Raw genomic sequence first — 19,365 nt, 5'->3', positions numbered from 1 at the left:
AAAATTAAATTTAACCTAAATTAAATATTAAAACTTGTTTTAAGAGTCATAAATAAAATAAAACATTATAGACAAATCACCCTGATATAAACCTATATAATTCAAATTGTTGATTAATTGCACAGGCTATTATAAAAGTCTATTGCAAAAGCTCTAGTAGGATCAATATGTCTTGTTGAGAAGTAGCATCACAATGATGAAAATTAAGCTAACCATTGAGGTGAACCGCTTTGTCAACAATGCCGGTACTGATAGTTTACCTTGGAGATATGAATTGGAAAAAGAATCAAAGTCATGTTAATGTTTACACACAGACAATCATATCACAAAAGACATCACAAAATATTTATGTACATGCATCTCTAGAATTAACTCAAGCCCCACGTCTCTCATGATAAGACCAAGCAGCCTCCTTCTTGTCCTAACTCCACAGTACTACACCATACGTTTGCATGGTTTCTTGCCAACCTCTCCATGCAATTGCTTTCACCCAACTCCTATAAATACCTAACCAATTGCCTCTACCCCATTCTCATTAAAATACATACAAAGCAAATCTCTTCTTCTTCTTCTATTTTCCACAATGAAGATCTTTCTCTTGATCACTGTCCTCCTCTCCATCCTCACCTCGACCAAAGCGATAATCGCTGTCGTTCTCGACACTGACGGGGATATTCTTAAGCCCGGTGCAGAATACTACATCAGGCCAGCAGCTCGAGATATCGCTGGAGGAATCATTCTCAACAGCCCGAACAATTCTTGCCCATTACTCATCGGCCAAGCCAAGTCAGGAGCAGACTTGGGTTATCCAGTGATCTTCTCACCTGTAAACCCTAATGCTGAGACTCTCAACGTAGGGGCTGATACTAACATCCAGGTCCAAGTCATAACAATATGCATACAGTCTAATGTGTGGAGGCTAACTGGTTCTGAAGATGATACTGCACTGTACTATGTGGCTACTGATGGAGTTAAAGGGAATCCAGGAAAGGATACTTTGAGCAACTGGTTTAAAGTTGATGAGTATATGGGCTATTACAAGCTTAGATTTTGTCCTGGTGTATGCAACTTTTGTAAGCCTGTGTGTGGGGATTTGAGTGTTGTTATAAGGGATGGTAAGAGGTGGTTGGTTTTGGATAAGGAAAACCAACCATTCCCTTTTGAATTTGTCAAGGCATGGGAGGAGTGAAATATAGCCGGTATTAGATAAGTGGTATTCCATCCAAATATATAATAATGTAAGGTGAATAAGTGATGGAGATATCCATCTTATGTAACAGTCCTTATAGCCTTGACTTTGAGTATTATCTATATATATATATATTTTTTGTTGTACGCACCATTAAAATTTTGGGATAATTTTTTTTTTTGAAAAAAACAACCTTCTCTAACCAACAGTTGTTATCTGGGTTCAAAACCCAGCCGGTGTACCTTAGCACTATATTTATGCATTGTTCATTTATTGTTCACCGAGTCCTATTGTGGGTTCCCTAGTAGTAGAAGTTGTATTCTTCACCTTTTCAGAATTGCATGACAGCGGGATTTACTATTGTGGGGTTATAGTTCCTAATATATCATCTTGGGTGACACACCCTTTGCATGTGTAAAACAAGTGCATGGGTTGTCGAAGTAATAAAAATACCCTAGTGAGTGGGTAGTGGTATCCACAGGGAATAATGATCAGAAACACTAGAATTGCTATTTAACTATGGTGAAGATGAATCAATAGTGGTGCGAGAAATATCAATGCAAATAAAAATAAAGAAAACAAGAGAGAGAGAGAGAGAGAGAGAGAGAGAGAGAGAGAGACGCAATAAAATGATAGGAGAGGCAATCGATAGAAAATGGGGCACCCGGACATTGCACCTCCTAGGACTATTGTTTCAAGTACATGACCAACCATTATGTTTCTTAACCGATACTTAATGAGTTGTGGAAATCCTAAAATACACGGTCCCAAACCTAAGGTCAACCATGACAAACAATATACTATGCCCCGGTGGAGAAATCGCTCAATCTCAACACCTCACACCATGTAGAGCTGCTTAAAGATCTTGGGACTCCAAGTGATAAACCCTATTCCCTAATATAGATCTAACCCTTTAGTTCAGATGAAAGACCCCTAGTCACAATTAAGCCCTAACACTAATGATTACTTCAATGCTTCACTTTGTGGCTTACGCAACTAAGCCCCAACGGAGTTCCTCTCTTACCACTTCACTCTATTGTGACCGCAAAGAACTCTTGGAACACGGAGGTAGGATAAATCACATCGAAAAGGGAAAAGAGAACGTTCCGCTACCTCTTGACTCACCCTCTCAACCTCTCCAATCTCGCTTTGTCTAACCCTCGTGGTGTGTCACTCACTCACAAGGATTACCAATGTAAATTCTCAACCCTTAGTGTCACTCTAAGGGAAAATCAATTCAACAAACATTCAAGAATGGAACTCAATTAAAACATCAATTAGAGAAAACATAATAAAAGGTCAATAAAACAAAATCATCCTAGGGTTTACAAATCCAAGCACCCACTAGAGGGTTTAGCTCTCCATAGAGCAAGTTACAATCAATAATGAAATCGAAAGTAAAAACATACAATCCATAAGTAAAACCCCCTTATAGTCCGTATCGATGGTCTTTTGGAGTAGTCTCGTCTTCTCCAAAGGTTCCCTCATTACAATGAATAGGCAAAAATAGCAATAAGAAAGGAGATAATTTGAAAATTTATCAAAAATAGTAAATTCTCAAATATCAACAAAAAATAAAAGGTTTAACAAAATAAAGACTATTGCCACAAACGGCTTACAAATCAGAGATTTCTAACCTAAGATATAATGACATCAAATCTTTCCTAAAATGGAAAAGTTGTTGTTTTAGAGGCCAAGATGATGGAATTCGGCCAAAAACTGGTATGACACACAAGCAAAGCTAGTGATTTGTGCTCATTGACCCGTTTTCCTTCAAGTGAGACCCCTTAAAAACCAAAAATCCACCACTTGAAACATTACCATAATACCCTTGTTAGGCCATGTCCCATTTGTCCAGAAAAGACATATGGACTTGCTCCTCAATACGCCCCGCATCAAATGGACACACATCCATGTGGTAGATTGTGTTACGTCTTCAATAAAAATCACCTTGACGATGATCTTGCTAACATTGCACAAGTCGGAACATGCGAATGTGACTACCTTTGTGCCCCTCCAAACCATGTATTTGCTTGAGCAAAATGGAGGTTGGCACACAATCACGTGTCTTTAAGCAGAACTCGTGTCTTTGCGTTTGTCCACTTCAAGATTTCATCAACAAAGTGCATCTACGATCTAGTTTTGGCTCTTTTTTTTCATAATTGTCTCCACAACCCTTCATGCACAAAAGAATACAAATACATATGTATGAGCGATAAAATCCGAGAAAAGTAATGCTCAATGTAAGAAAAGAATACTTCATATTACTAATACACAAGAACTTATCATTGAGCGTATGTGACATGATGAGTGTACAACATGTATGTATTTTATATCACTTTGTACAAAGGAATTTGACGCTAAATCTAGTGGGTTTCACATTCTCAAGCTTATGGCAGCATTTCAAGATGGGAGAAAGCCAAAAAAAGTATTTCACATCTCAAACGATGAAGTTGGAGCTCTCTCGGCATCATTTGAACAAGGACAAAGCAAACTGGGTGGCTTACGGGCAACTTACAACCAACCTTATGGCCATAAGTCAATTACAGAGCACCTTGCTGGCATGCTTATGGCCCGTAAGAGGGATTCAGAGCCAATTCAAAGGACCTTACGGGTAAGGCTTACGCTCATAAAGATGCCAGTAAGTAACATCCAGAGGAGCTTACAACTAAATCTTACGCCCGTAAGGACGATCGCAAGAAGCAGAACAAGTGAAGCTTACGGTCCATCCCTTACGGACGTATGTTGGACTGTAACGACAAACAAAAGACCTTACGGGCGTGACTTACAGCCGTTAGTTTTCCCATAAAGCTCGCAGCCATCCTCTCCAGCTCCCTTACGGCCACATCCTTAAGCTCGTAAGCGACCCTAAGCAATCGGGTATAAATAGAACTTATGAGGATTTTTAGGGAATTCAACACTTTTCCTTTTGGGTGTTTCTTGGAGGCAAAGTTAGGGAAGATAAGAGACAAATCTCCATCACTTAAGCGGCGATTTCAAGGAGGATTCGGATCAACATTCAAGGGGATTAAAGATTGTAACTTTCAAGTTCACCTTAGCTGCATGCGTGAAAGCTTTCCTAGGGCTTCTCTAGCGATCCTTCATCGGCACGATTGAGAACGGGGTTTTCATGGCTTTCATGTTTCCTCCTATCATTTGTATCTTGGATGCTTGCCCTCCATTAATGGAGAGCTAATTTGTAGATGTTTGGGCATAGTTAAACTCTATAGTTTATACTTTTAACATTGATTGTTGGATCTTTAATGATTTAATTGTTCTTTTAATTGCAATCATTTCTATTTAGATCTAATTGCGTGTTTGAATTCTTGGTTACTAACGAGGTAAAAGCCCTAGCTATCATGTTTGGTGTGTTACGTAACTAGAAGAAAATTCCCACCTAGCATAGACATGGGTAATTCAAGAGGATAGTGAGTACACTTCATGTTAGGGTACTTCAGAGACTTCTTCTCCTGCAATCCTTCCGAGTGGGTTAATAATAATCTCTGTGCTCTTTGCAATCATGTCAAGTAGATTTTAGTAGAAATCGCATCTCTACTCTGTATTCGGATTAGGGATACTCTCTCTCTACAGGGAGATTATCTACTTAAGAGATTGTCATTAGGTCACAGCAAGGTTTCATAGAGTGTTGATGCGATTGTATGGATGTTTGTATCAGGTCTGCACCTATTCAGTTACTCTTCGCTTGAGAAATCGGTGTCTAATATAATTCTGGAAACATTTTGGTTCAAATAAGATTGTATGCATAAACAACCTTTTTTCAACACTTTATAACTATAGAGGGATGCTATACTCGAATATCATTTTCTTCCTTGACTTCTCTCCTATTATTTTTCATATTTTCTTATCTTAGCTTGCTTTTCTTCACACACACAACATTTGATCACTTAGGATAATTTTCGGGTTTAGGATTACCACTAGTATTCACTTTTTTTCCTGTGGACCGACACTCTGCTTGTACTCACACTTTATTACGCGATCAGCACATACACTGGCGTCCCTATCAAGTTTTTAGCGCCATTACAGGGGAGGAACAATATTATTAGGAAACTTGAGTATCCGACACTTTAGCCGTTTCTTTTTTTTCTTTTTTGCTTTTCTTTTGTTTTTATTTATTTTTTTCTGATTCTTTTTTTTTTTGTTTGATTTCAGTGTATGCCACTAAAGGGCAACAAGACTAGCAGAAGGTGAGAGTAGTATATAAAGAGTAATTGGAACCCAATTGAGAACAACTTTACTGAACGAGACAAGATTTTTTATAGTGAGTATTAAGGAAGAGCAGTTGAAAACCATAGCAGATCAAGGGAATTGGCATAGGACCCTTTCTGAATACACTCATCTCATTCTTGATGGTTCTTAGTCAAGTATAGTGTGCCCAATAGTTGCAGCTCATAACTTCGAACTTAAGCTTGCATTTATACAGATGGTCCAGAATTCAGTACAATTCCATGGGCTACTAGATGAGGATCCTAATGGTCACTTATGAGGATTCCTCGAGTATGTGATACGCTGAAGATCAATAATATTTCTAACGATGCAATCAGACTCCACTTGTTTCCATTTTCATTAAAAGGAAGAGCTAAGCAATGGCTTCATGCCCTTCCCCGAGCATCTCTAACGACTTTGGATCATCTTATAGAGTTATTCTTGCCCTGTTATTTCCACCCAGGAAGAACAACCAAGTTGTGTCAGGAGATTATAACTTATGTACAGTTGGACATTGAATTATTATTTGAGATATAGGAGAGTATCAAAGACTAGTTAAGGAAATGTTTACACCACAATCTCCCTGAATTGATATAAATTCAGATTTTTCATCAAGATCTCAATCAAAGTACCAGGCAGGTCATTGATTCAGCAGCAGGAGGATCACTTCATAATAAGACCAAGAGGCAGCCAAGCAGTTGATAGAAGAGATAGCCATGAACAACTACCAGTGGAATTCGAGAGACAAGTCAGTTGTGAAGCCAACCAGGATGATTGAGGTTAGTAAAGTTACAACACTAGCAACCCAAGTGGAAGCTTTGAACAGAAAGATAGATAACTTGTCCACTTAGAAGTTGGCTACAGTCATGGCGTGTGACACGTGTGAGGGAGGGCATGCCTCGACAGATTGTTCTATTGTAGGAGCGGCACACAAACCCATAGAACAAGTAGATTTCATTTGTAGTACTCTCCGATAGCAAGAAAACTCCTACAATGATACTTATAATCCAGGATGGCAGAATCACCCCAATTTTTCTTGGGAAAATCAAGGGCAGTAACATAAGCCCCTGCTAGGATTTCCTCCTCACCAGCAAAATGACAAGAGACCCACATTGGAGAAAGTACTTACTCGGTTCATTCAAAGCACGGATGTTAAGTTTCAACAGTCTGAAAACGGATTCCAGTGCATAAAGGCATCGATGAGAAACCAACATGCTTCTCTTTAAAACGTAGAGAATAAGGTGGGACAGATAGCTAAACTATTGTCTGAAAGTCCTTAAGGAAGTTTACCGAGTAATACTGAAGCTAATCCCCATGCACATCTCAAGGCTATCACTCTTTGTAGTGGTAAAGAGGTGGGGATGGGTAGTGAAAGGATGATGGAGAAAAAAAGGGATCAGAAATTGAGATTGTTGAGAATCAGACAAAGGAAAGAGAAGCTACTCCAAATGTTGAGAAGAAAACACCACCACCGGTGAAGGAGTATATTCCCTGCCTCGCATACCCATCAAGGTTAAAGAATGATCATATGGACAAACAATTCAAGAGGTTTCTGGATTTCTTAAAGCAATTGCACATTACTATACCATTTGTTGAAGACCTGTCTCAAATGCCAAAGTACACAAAGTTTCTCAATGACCTGCTAACAAACAAACAAGCAAAAATTAAAAGAGGTATTATCGGCCACATTGAGTGAAGGGAGCTCGGCGTTGCTTCAGAATTGACTACAGAGGAAACAAAAAGATCCAGGGAGTTTCATTATTCCTTGTAACATTGGTGATTTGGTAAATAAAAAGGCCCTAGTGGATCTAGGTGCTACTATCAATGTAATGCCTTACACCATGTTTAGGAGACTTGGACTTATTGACCTTAAGCCAACTAGGATGACCTTGCAACTAGCGGATTACTCCATTAGGTATCCTAGGTGAATCATAGAAGATGTATTCATTAAGGTTGATAAATTTATCTTCCTAATAGACTTTGTGATTTTAGATGTAGATGAAGATGTTGAAGTGCCACTCATTCTTGGTTAGCAATGAAAGAATAGCAATTAGGGTTGGGGAAGTCATGTTTGCTTTATCCGATGCATGAAACATCCTTCTACTTTTGATGATACATGTTATTTTCTTGATAAGACTGACTTGATTGTTGATGAATGTATGAAGGAAACTTTTGCACAATAAGCCTTTCGAGGAGTCATTGGATGACCCTCACATTGCAGAGACCACCCTTTGCTTACACCAACATTGATTGGGGAAAGTACAAGAAAGAAGGATTGGCGAAAGGTCACTTTCCCCTAGAAAGGCAAGAGAAAATCTTCTTCAAAGGAGGTAACACCTGAGTCAGTAAACTTCATTTGTAAGTTCCCTATTTTCTCCGATCTTTCACTTGGGCACTTTGTTGGGGACATTCATATTGGTCTTCAGGAGTGTTTATATTTTGAACCTCCTTGACATGTGCATTTAAAGTACGTTAAGCTCGTGACATTAAACAAGAGCTTCTTGGGAGGTAACACTGCCCTCGACCTTTGATTTTCATTTCTAGTTGTTTTTCATTGAAACTTGGTCACAGGTGCCCTCTTCTTCTTCTATTCTATTTCCCTTATCTTTCTCTTCTGCTTTTAAGTATTTTTAAACGGGGTTGGACCATTTTGAAAGCTTTTCACTGGCCATTTTTTCTTCTTCTTCATTTACCTCAAAGGTAATCTTCGTTTGTCATGATTTTTAAGTCAATTGATCGATTTAGTGCATGAAAATGACTGTATGAATGTTTAGCAATGCTTAAATGATAATTTAACTGTGAAATTTATAAAATTTTGAGCACCAATGTACAGAAGGGATCCTTATGGCCTGAGCCCATGGTTTATGGCAGTAAGGTCGCTATAAAGGTGGTTTTCTCTGAGGCTTACAGCCGTAAGTCTTCCCATAAGTAGGCCATAAGCATTCTTATTTTGATCAAATTTCTTATTTTAACTTTTGTAGAGTAACTAGAGCAAATAAGATGGTACCCAGGCCGGCTAAGAGGAGAAGGACCGAAGCGTCCACATTAGTTCCGGATCGAGCAGAGGATCTTGTTCCCTCCACACCCACTCCAACTGTCGAGCCTACTTCCTCCACATCCCACTTTCAATAACAGTACACCACTTGAAGATGAAACATTTTGGTTAATCTCATTTGATTGATTGCACAGTGATCATAAACTATGGACTGGAGGCAGAGGTTCACCGGATGGTGGACTTTGGGTGGTGGAACTGACTCCTTTCTATGGAGGAGCCGGTCTACTGTGATGTCATCTTGGAAGTGCTTAGAACTTTCGAGGTTGATAGGAGTCCAGTAGGGCTCTCTAGGCCAGGGCTATATAGTTTCAGATCTTTGGAAAGCCCCGGCACCTGAGCTACATTGATTTCTTCCTACTGGTGGGCTTATACGACACCGACTTCACTAGGGCCCAAGCAATACTAGGAGCTTGCCATTGATTTCTCCCCAAAAGACTATAGTAAAGGGAGTGTGACTTCATCTCATAAGAGGGTGGAGGTATGAGCCCGGGCTGACAAAGGCATCCCATTTCATTCAGTTAGCCCACAGGTATTTCTACACATTGTGCTTGCTCGCTCCATTGTTGGTCGTGCAGATAGTACCATGGTGGTGAGGCGTTAGGAGTTATATCTTCTGTAAAGCATGGTGGATCACCGCCCCATCCACCTAGGGCACGTGTTGCCCAATTTCCTTGCACATCAGCGCCAACACGTGCGCCTGAGTGCCATCTTTACAGGGCCATTCATCACACGGCTCGTGCAAGGGATGGGACTCCTGGAGTATCTTGAGGGTCTCCTGATAGTCAGCACCCTAGCTCCTCTAGGGAATGAGGCCGAGGCCCAGGCACAGCTCGAGACCGACCTTGACCGTGCCCTAGATCTTTTATCTCGCTTGGTCCCTCCTTGACCTCCAGCTCCTCCAACGTCCACTCCTCCTTTATTACCGCATCCATCGACAGACTCCACACCTCCAAATGCCGCCGAGCATTGATTTTACTTTTATTATACTTTGTATTTTCCTCAGTTGTATACAATATATTGGCAAGGGTTGGTGTTGCCTATTTTGTATCTATGTTGAGACTTTTAGTAGATTTCAGTTTCTGTTTTGGTTATTTTATTTTGTTGAGTTTTAATTTTCTTTCTTTATACTTCGAAAGACTTATTTGCAATACTCAGCATCCTCAATTATAAAAGGGATGCTCACTCAGTCATTTCTTGACCTTGAGAGACCCCCAACTTCTAGGACACTTCAATGGATGCACTAGGCGGGTTCCAAAGAGCATTGTACCTTTCAAATTAAACCAGGGGAAGTAATCATATTCCACTACCCTCCTATTCTTGTTTTCATTGCCTCGCATGCATATTTTTATTCACATTGAGGACAATGTATAAATTAAGTATGGGGGTTTTATTGTTAACTCTTTTACATGTCAAGATTAACTTATGAAGGTGCATTTCAAATGTATTGGGAGCTTTTTAGTATTAGGGTGGACACATACAATTTTATTCCATTTTAAGTTCTATTTTTTTATTGTGCACTCTATTCTTGGCTATTAGCCTAATTAGAGCACACAACTTCTCTATTGTAGCAACTTAGACCGTGTTGGACTTCTTTTAGTTTTGTTCACTTTAATTGTTGGAGCTTAATTAAGAAAAAAAATTTCAAATTTGAAAGAATTTGTTTTAAAAAATAAAAAGAAAAGTTGAGAAACGGAAAGAGCTACAACTATTAGAAGTGTGAAGCTACTCTCTATAAAACATTCAAGGGGATTGAAGATCATAGCAGTCAAGTTCACCTTGATGGTGTGCGTGGAAGCTTTCCTATTTCTCCGGTGATCCTTCATAGGCAAGATTGAGAAAGGGGTTTTCATGGCTTTCATATTTCCTCGCTATTATTTGTATCTTGGATGCTTGCCTTCCATTAATGGAGGACTAATTTCTATATGTTTGGGCATAGTTGAATTCTAGGGTTTATACTTTTGGCATTGGTTGTTGGATCTTTGATTCTTTAATTATTTTTTTAATTGCAATCATTTCTATTTAGATCTAATTGCGTGTTTGAATGCTTGGTTGCTAACGATGTGAAGGCTTTAGCTATCATGCTTGGTGTGTTATGTGACTAGAAGAAATTCTCACCTAGCATAGACATGCTGTAATTCTAGAGGATAGTGAGTACACCTCTGGTTTGGGTACTTTCAAGACTTCATCTCCCGCAATCCTTCTGAGTGGACTAGTGATAATCTCAGTGCTCTTTGCAATCATGTCGAGTGGATTTTAGAAGAAATCACATCTCTACTCTGTATTTGAATTAGGGATAATCTCTCTCTACAGGGGAGATTATCTACTTAAGAGATTCTCATTAGGTCACAACAAGGTTTCATAGAGTGTTGATGCAATTGTGTGGGTTTCTGTATCAGGTCTGCATCTATTCATTTACTCTTTGCTTAAGAAATCGGGGTCTAGTATAATTTTTGAAAACTCTTGGTTCAAATAGGATTGCATTCATAAACAACCTCTGTCCTGCGCTTTATAACCCTAGAGGGATGCTATGCCCCAACATCGCTTTCTTCTTTAGTTTCTCTCCTATTATTTTTCATATTTTCTTATCTTTGCTTGCTTTTTTCACACACACAACATTCAATCACTTATGCTATTTTTTTAGGTTTAGGGATTACTACTAGTATTCACTTTCTTTTCATGTTGATTGACACTATGCTTTTACGGACACTTTATTACATGATCGGCATGTACATTTGCATCCCCATCATAATAGACCATCATTGCCTCGCATGTTGACAAGCTTCATATGGTAAATCTCTAGAGGTGGTTAAGCCATCATAAATGATGCGCCCCTGTGTCTGCATATTTCTTTGATGGAACTTGTCATCTTTGTAAAAACTAAAATAAACACTCAATTTTTCAGATTGAAATATTAAATAGTAGCCATACCGAAGGGAAAGAAAAATCCAAAACCACTTGGGAAGCAAATTGAAAGACATAAATAGAGCACAAAACAATTGTACAAACAATCTACTAGCTAAATTAAAACTGATAAAACATAGCTGGGTAAGCCAAAAAAACAATATAAAACCATGGAAATGATAAAAGACAAAAAAGAAACTCCCAATTTTCAAGATACAGAACCGAACATAAAAATTAGGAAAATATAGCCACACCAAAAGGGTGGGAAAAAACTTATATATATCTTGAAATACATATTACACAATAGTGAAGCCAAAAAAAAAGTCATACAATACTTAAAAAATAAATTATCTTCATAACAAAATAATTAGTATTTCATTCCTCTTTTTAGTTAAAAGGTCAAGGATTTGAATCCTACTTGTGACTAGCTTTGTATGGTAAAATGCAATTAACACAACAAATAATGCTTTGAAAACTATCCCTAAAAATCACAAAAAATGGTACATCAAGGTTTTACTTATTGTCTTTTATTATATTATCTAGTATTATATATGTTATAATATGCCTTATTTTTGCTCACATCAATGTGTCTACAATACAAATCATACAAAAACCCTCATGCCTGCCTTCACAATCTCAAAAGAAAATAGATGCATTACTACTCAAAACTAGCCACCTCTGATTATCTTCAATGACAATACTTAAATCACCAAAAAGAGGTTTGCATGTATCACAAACTGAAAGGGACACAAGTGTACGTGTTGATCACGTAATAAAGTGTGCGTAAGTGCAGAGTGTCGGTCCACATGGAAGGAAGTGAGTACTACTAATGACTCTAGACCAAAAAAATAGCCTAAACAATCGAGTGATGTATGTGTGTGAATAAAAGCAAATGAACATAAGAAAATACGGGAGGTAATAGGAAAGAAATCAAGGAAAAAAGTGATGTCTAGGCATAGCATCCCTCTAAGGTTATGAGGTTCAGGAAAATGGTTGTCTAAACATGCAATCCTATTTGAACCGAAAGGTTTTCAAAAATATACAAAACCCTGATTTCTTAGATGAAGTGTAACTGAATAATTGTAGAGCTGATATAAACATCCACACAATTGCTTTAACACTTTATGAAATCTTATTGTGGACTAATGATAATCTCTTAAGTATATAATCTCTCCCCAAAGAGAGAGATTACCCCTAACTCGAATACAGAGCAGAAATGCAATTTCTTCTGAAATCTACTCAACATGATTGCAAAAAGCACAAAGATTATCATCAATCCACTTAGAAGGATTATGGGAGACAAAGTCTCCTAGATAGCCTAACTAGAGGTGTACCCACTAAACTCTCAAATTGCAGTAAGCCTATGCTAGGTGGGAATTTCTTCTCATCACATAGCAATACCAAGTATGATTCCTAGGGCTTTCATCTTATTAACAATCAATCAATCAAATAACACAATTAGGCTCAAATAGATATGATTGTAAATAAGAAATCAATTAAGCATCAAAGATCCAACAACCAAAGTCAAGAAAATAAACCCTAGAGTTTAACTATGCCAAAACATCTACAAATTAGACCCGTCTATTAATGGAGGGAGAGCATTTAAGATACAAATGATGGAGGAAAACATGAAAGCTATGAAATCCCCCCTCCCCTTTCATTCCCTAGGATGAAGAATCACCGGAGAAGTTTCCACGCACGCCGCCAAGATAAGCTTGACAGCCACGATCTTTAATCCTCTTGAATGTAGATCCGAATCTCTCTCTAACTCTCTCTTTAAGTACTAGAGATTCACCTTTTTTTACGGGCTACCCTAAAACTCCTCATAAGTTGTATTTATACCATACTGTTTACGGGCTACCTACGGGCATAAGGGCTAGGCCATAAGGGAGCTGGAGAAGATGGTCGTGAGCCTTACGGGATAACTTACGACTGTAAGCCCCATCCGTAAGGTCTTCTATTTGTGTTGCGGTCCAGCTTACAGCCGTAACTGCTGGACCGTAAGCTTTATTATTCTGCTCCTTGTGACTACCCTTACCAGCGTATGCTTTGATTTGTAAGCTTCTCTGGATGGTCATTATGGGCGTAAGCCTTGCCCATAAGGTTCTTTGAATTAGCTTTGAATCCCCCTTACAGGCATAAGTATTCCCATAAGGCCTTCTAGAATTGACTTACTACTGTAAGGATGACCGTAAGCTGCCCGTCATCCAGTTTGTTTTCTCCTTGTTCTCATGATGTCGAGAGAGCTCCAACTCTATTGTTTAAGGTCTGAAATACTTCTTTAGGCTCTATCTCATCTTTAAACACTGCCCTAAGCCTGTTAATACACAACACACTATATTTAGCATCGAATTCCACAATATGATTCTAATACATGCCAATTGAGTGTACAAATTAATATGAAATACATGAACATTTGTACACTCATTACAAACAATGAGGGTAAAATGAAAGTTTATAATAACCCATATGCTCATCAATCTAATTAAACTACTTGTCTAATGTATCAATTTCAGGGTTCCCTTTATAAATCCACCAAAAGTGATCACATAGTACCTCCCAGTTCTTTATGTTGACCAGTGAGCCTCCTCATAGATTGCAAACATATAGTTGGCCCTTGAAACTCAATGTTGTTACGTATAGATTCATTAAGATCGGTCAAACTAAATCAATTAATTTTCAAAACCCAACAACTTCTAAGAGGAAAAACAATTGAAAACCATGCATCTGAATTGAGGGAGTGAGAGAAAATTTTTTTTTGGTTTTTTTATAAACTAAAGAGGATAGAAGAGAGGTGAGAGAATATTAGAGAAGGAAATAGAAAGATGTACATTGTTTTATTGGAGAGTTGAAGTAATTTGTAATTTTCAAGGGAATATTTTGCATATTATCTTAATGTATGGAATCAAGGCAAGGTCAATGTATGTTTATGTGTGTATAACTTTCTTTTGACTTTCTTTTGACCTTTTTTTGTCTTTTATATATTATAAAACGTAAGGGTGATCTAGAAGAGTCTGTAATCCCCCAATCTAAAAACTGGATGTATTGATACTTAGAGATGAATGGAGGCTCTCTCCAATCTTGAGAATTTGCAAGTTATTTCTACAACTATAGTAGTCACTACATCAGCAATAATAAATCAAGACAATGATCCAAGTAATAGTAGCAATTTCTATTGAAATTTCTACAACATCTGTTCAATATCAAGTACACTCGTTGTTTTTCACTCAACTTGATCTACCAGTTTGTGTTTGTACCAACATATTTAACATTTGAAGAGTTGATACAGGGAGATGGATTCTCAAATTTTGAAATAGTGATAACCCTTGTATAAAGTAGAATATCTAAGAAATACACAAGGGGTGGATTTGGGTCTAAGCTTATCTAAAAAAGGGAAGCAAGTACACCCAAAAACTCATAAGTGTGAAAGATCAAGTTTTATGGTATAGAGAAGTTCATGTGGAGATTTGTTGTGAACAATGGGAAGAAGATTAATAAGATAGAAAATAATAGAAAAGGCCTCAAAGCAAAAGGATTTTAGAAGAGAGGCATGGACAAGAAGAGTGAGGTCAGTTTTCAGTGATGTCTCGAATTTTCTCTCAGCAAGCCCATTTTGTTAAGGGGTATAAGTACATGATATCGATAGGAAATACCATGAAAAGTGAGGTAATGAGCAAAGGGACCTTTTGTTTGTTTAGGCACACCATCATGCTGGAAGAACTTAATTGTGCTAGAAAAGAGGTTTTCAGATGTAGTTTTGAATTTGTGGAAGTGGGAAAGGGCTTAGGACTTGTGAGTAAAGGGAAAGATCCAAGTGAAACGGCTATAATCATCAATAAAAACAATGAAATATCTATAACCAGAAAGAGAAAGAGATGGGGAACGGCCCCTAGAGATGACAATGGATATGGTGTAAAGGTGCAATGGTAGTTCGAGTAGATAAAGATAATGGGAAATAAAGTGGCGGTAAGACAAGACATGATGGCTTGATATGGGTGTCCAAGACATTGATGCCACAAATTAAGAGGTGTATGACGAGCAGCAAAACCAACATGGTTTTGGAATTTGGAAGGAATTTGTATGGGGTAGAGATTATTGTGGATGTTGCATGTGAGAAGAGGTATCCTAGTGCGGAAGTCCTTCATAACATAATCAAATGGTGTAAAATTCAATGAGACATGAGTTATCTTTAACAAATTTGGCAACAGATAAAAGATTTGTAGTGAGGTGAGGCACAATTTAAACATCTTTTAGATGGAGGGGTCAAATGTGTGTGGAGAATGATCAATTTTCTAATAGAAGAAATGGGAAGAGTATTACCATTACCAATAGTCACTTTAGTGAAGCCTTAATATGGGGTTATTGATTCTACTAATTGTGGATTAGGCATCATGTGAGATGTAGCACCAGTGTCAGGGAGCCCTTCGGGGTAGCGAATTGGGGGTTGAAGACATAGGTATTATGGTTGAGGACAGAAAAAGCCTTTTCATGGTAAGTGGAGTTTTAGTTTTTAGAGTTATTATGGGATTTAGAGTATCAATAACGATAATTTGCAGCAATATGTCCCCATTTTTTTAAAAAAATTTAACATTGTGGGGAATTTCTATGCCTATTAAATTGGGATGAGGTGTAAGCATAAGGAAAATGGGTTGTTGGTAATGTGAGGCAGGAATTTGTGTTGGGGGACACAAAGTTTCGTGAGCCAAACTGATAGGGTCTGGGCTGATCCTAACTAGCGTACACAACCTAGTTCTGCAAATTTAAGGAACCAAAAGACATATTACCTAGAGTGAATTGAGAAGTAGTAGTGTGGGGATGGTGTCTTCGCCTAGTTCTCATGTAATTTCCATCATGTTGGGTATGAGCGGCAAGAGCGACTTCAGGCGAAGTTGGCGGTGGTCCGTGCAAAACAAGAAAACATTGCTCATGAACTAATAGTTGGCCATGTAGATCGATAAAGGAAGGAGGAGAAGGCAGTGATAGGGACATACACAAGTGTACGTGCCGATCGTGTAATAAAGTGTGCTTGAAGTGCAGAGTCTCGATCCACAGGGATAAGGTGAATACTAGTAGTAACTCTAAGTCCAAAAATTAGCCTCATGAAGTAAGTGAAGTGTATGAACCCAAAAACAAAAGAAAACTAGAAAATACAGAAAATCATAGGAGAGAATTCAAGAAAGAGAATAATGTCCGGGTATAGCATCCCTCTAGGGTTATGAAATACAGGACAATAGTTGTCTAAGCATGCAATCCTATTTGAACCGAAAGGTTTTTAGAAGCATACAAAAACCCGATTTCTCAAGTGAAGTGTAAGTATATTGGTACAGAGCTAATATAGACATCCATACAATCGCATTAACACTCTATGAAACCTTATTGTGGGCTAATAACAATTTCTTAAATAGATAATCTCTCCCTAAAGAGAGATTGTCCCTAATCCGAATACAAAGTAGAAATGTGATTTCTCCTAAAATCTACTCCACATGATTGCAAAGTGAAAGAAGATCATCATCAACCCACTTGGAAGGATTATGGGAGACAAAGTCTCCTAGATACCCTAATTAGAGAACACCCACATCCCTCTCGAATTGTGGTAAGCCTATGCTAGGTGGGAATTTCTTCTCGGCACATAGCAATACAAGATATATGAGCTAGGACTTTCACCTCATTAGCCATCAAGCATCCATTCACATAATTAGACTCTAATAGATATGATTGCAAAAGAAAAATCAATTAAAGCATAAGAGATCCAACAACCAAAGTCACAAAATATAAACCCTAGAGTTCAACTATACCCAAACACCTACAAATTAGCCCTCTATTAATAGAGGATAAGCATTCAAGATACAAAACATAAAGGTAAACTTAGGATCCATGAAAACCTCCTTATCAATCCCTAGGATAAGAGTCACCAAAGTAGACTCCACGTGTGCCACCAAGATGAGTTTAATAGCTACGATCTCCAATCCCCTTGAATGTCAGTCTAAATCCCTCTCCATATCTTGCCTAAGGTGATGGGGAATTCGGGCTTTTTTTCCTCAATCTCACCTCCAAGAATCACCCCCAAAGAATAGAGAGATATAACAGATGATGCCCTAAAAATCCTCTTAAGTTTTATTTAAACCCGACTGCTTACGGTGAGTAAGGGATACGCAGTAAGGGAGCTGGAGAAGATAGTCGCGAGCCTTACGAGAATGCTTACGGCCATAAGCCTCATCCGTAAGGTCTTCTGAATATATTACGATCTAGCTTATGGCTATAAGCGCTAGACCATAAGTTTTGTGGTCTACTTCTTGCAACTGTCCTTACAGGCGTGCATTGTGGTCATAAACTCCTTTGGATGATCCTTACGGGTGTAAGCCTCACCTGTAAGGTCCTCTGAATTGAATCTGAATCCTCTTTACGAACATAAGCATGCCTGTAAGGTCTTTTGGACTATACTTATGACTGTAAGGCGGACCGTATGCTACTCGTAAGCAATCCAGTTTGTCTTGTCCTTGTTATAATGATACAGAGAGAGCTCTAACTTCATCGTTTCCAGTGTAAATTTCTTCTTTTGGATCTCCCTCTCCTTTAAACACTGCCCCAAGCCTATTAATGCAAAACACACAATATTTAGCATCGAATTCCACATTATGGTTCTAATGCATGCCAAATGAGTGTACAAATAGATATAAAATAAATGAATAATGTACACTCATTGGACAGATTTTTCAGTGGCGGTGATGAAAGCTTTAAATTATGAGAGTAATCCATTAATTATGAATAGAAAAAGATCTTCATCGTCAATGTGGTCTCTAATAGCAGCCAATTATTCTGCAATTGCCAAGATTCCAGCTAGGTAATCTGTAATAGATTGATTACCTTTAGTTGTCGTGTGAAGATGGCAACGAAGCAAAGAACTGCGTGCACTAGACTATTGAAGGAAGTGTTGCTCAAGTTTGACCCAAAGGACACGAGCAGTGGAACATCCAAGTGCTAAAGAGATGATGCTTGATGACAAGGTTATAGTAATGCAACTATAAACAAGATGATCATGTCATTGCCATTGAAGAAACTCAAGTGTGGAAATGTCCAGTGTCGAGGAAGATCCATCGATGTGTCCAGTAAGATCACATTTAAGGAGAATGGATTTCGACTTGATTTCGCCACATCAAGTAGTTTGTAGATTCTAAAATAATAGTAATGAAGGAAGCAATGTTGTAAATTGGTATCGTTCAGGTGTATTATTGTTCTTGGAGTGTTTGGGGATAGTGTTTGAAAAATATTGTGTGTAGAGTTGACTTTATTGTTGGGTGAGAGGTGGGAGAAGAAAAGGACCATGAAAAAAAAATTATAAAGCTCTTGATACCATAAAAGACAAAGGTACAGAAATATTTTCATTGATTGTGTATTTGACAATACAATCATATACCTATTTATACAAGAGTCTAGTATTTACAATAGGAAACTAAATAAAGGAGAATATTACAATTGCTATCTTTATATAATTGATTGATCCTCAAATCATACCAAAAGAATATATCATTGATTGATTCTCAAATCATGCCATAGAATATTATGTGATTACAGAAAAATATATCTATGAAGGGAGATGAGAAGTACATGCATGGTTAGTTCAGCTTTGGATATAGGAGCTTGCCATGAAAGTAATGGTTTGATGGTTTAGCAAAGTAAGCGTGTGCACGTTGGTTATGCTAGATTCAAACAAGTTGGTGGCTTAACTAATTAGAGACATGCATCTTTTAAAACTTGTCCAAATAATTTATGAGAAATCTACATGCCGACACATAGTGTTGTTTGAATTAATTATCAAAGTTTGAGGTATGTGAATTAGTTTAAACAAATAAATCAATTTTGGATGATATTACTTGTCAAATTTTTTTCTTTTAAGGTGGACAAGAAATTGACAAGGACATGCATGTACAAGAGAGCTCTTATGAGGAGTCTGACTCAATCAATGAGGAGCATGCTCAACCGGCACGTGCAAACTCAT

General features: G+C 37.9%; 1 protein-coding gene across 1 annotated transcript; it reads left to right on the top strand.

Moving 5' to 3' along the window:
- The first annotated feature begins 583 nt into the window (after window positions 1-583).
- On the top strand, window positions 584-1,189 carry LOC120268558 (miraculin-like). The gene has a single exon (XM_039275902.1). It carries the CDS (start codon window positions 584-586, stop codon window positions 1,187-1,189), a length of 606 nt encoding a protein of 201 aa, XP_039131836.1.
- The last annotated feature ends 18,176 nt before the right edge of the window (window positions 1,190-19,365 follow it).

The sequence above is a fragment of the Dioscorea cayenensis genome, chromosome 9, assembly GCF_009730915.1.
Source record: "Dioscorea cayenensis subsp. rotundata cultivar TDr96_F1 chromosome 9, TDr96_F1_v2_PseudoChromosome.rev07_lg8_w22 25.fasta, whole genome shotgun sequence".
Taxonomy (NCBI): Eukaryota; Viridiplantae; Streptophyta; class Magnoliopsida; order Dioscoreales; family Dioscoreaceae; genus Dioscorea; species Dioscorea cayenensis.
This window is presented reverse-complemented; position numbering and strand designations above follow the sequence as displayed.

Coding starts and splice junctions, on each gene's coding strand:
- LOC120268558 (XM_039275902.1), top strand. CDS start 584: ATGAAGATCTTTCTCTTGATCACTGTCCTCCTCTCCATCCTCACCTCG.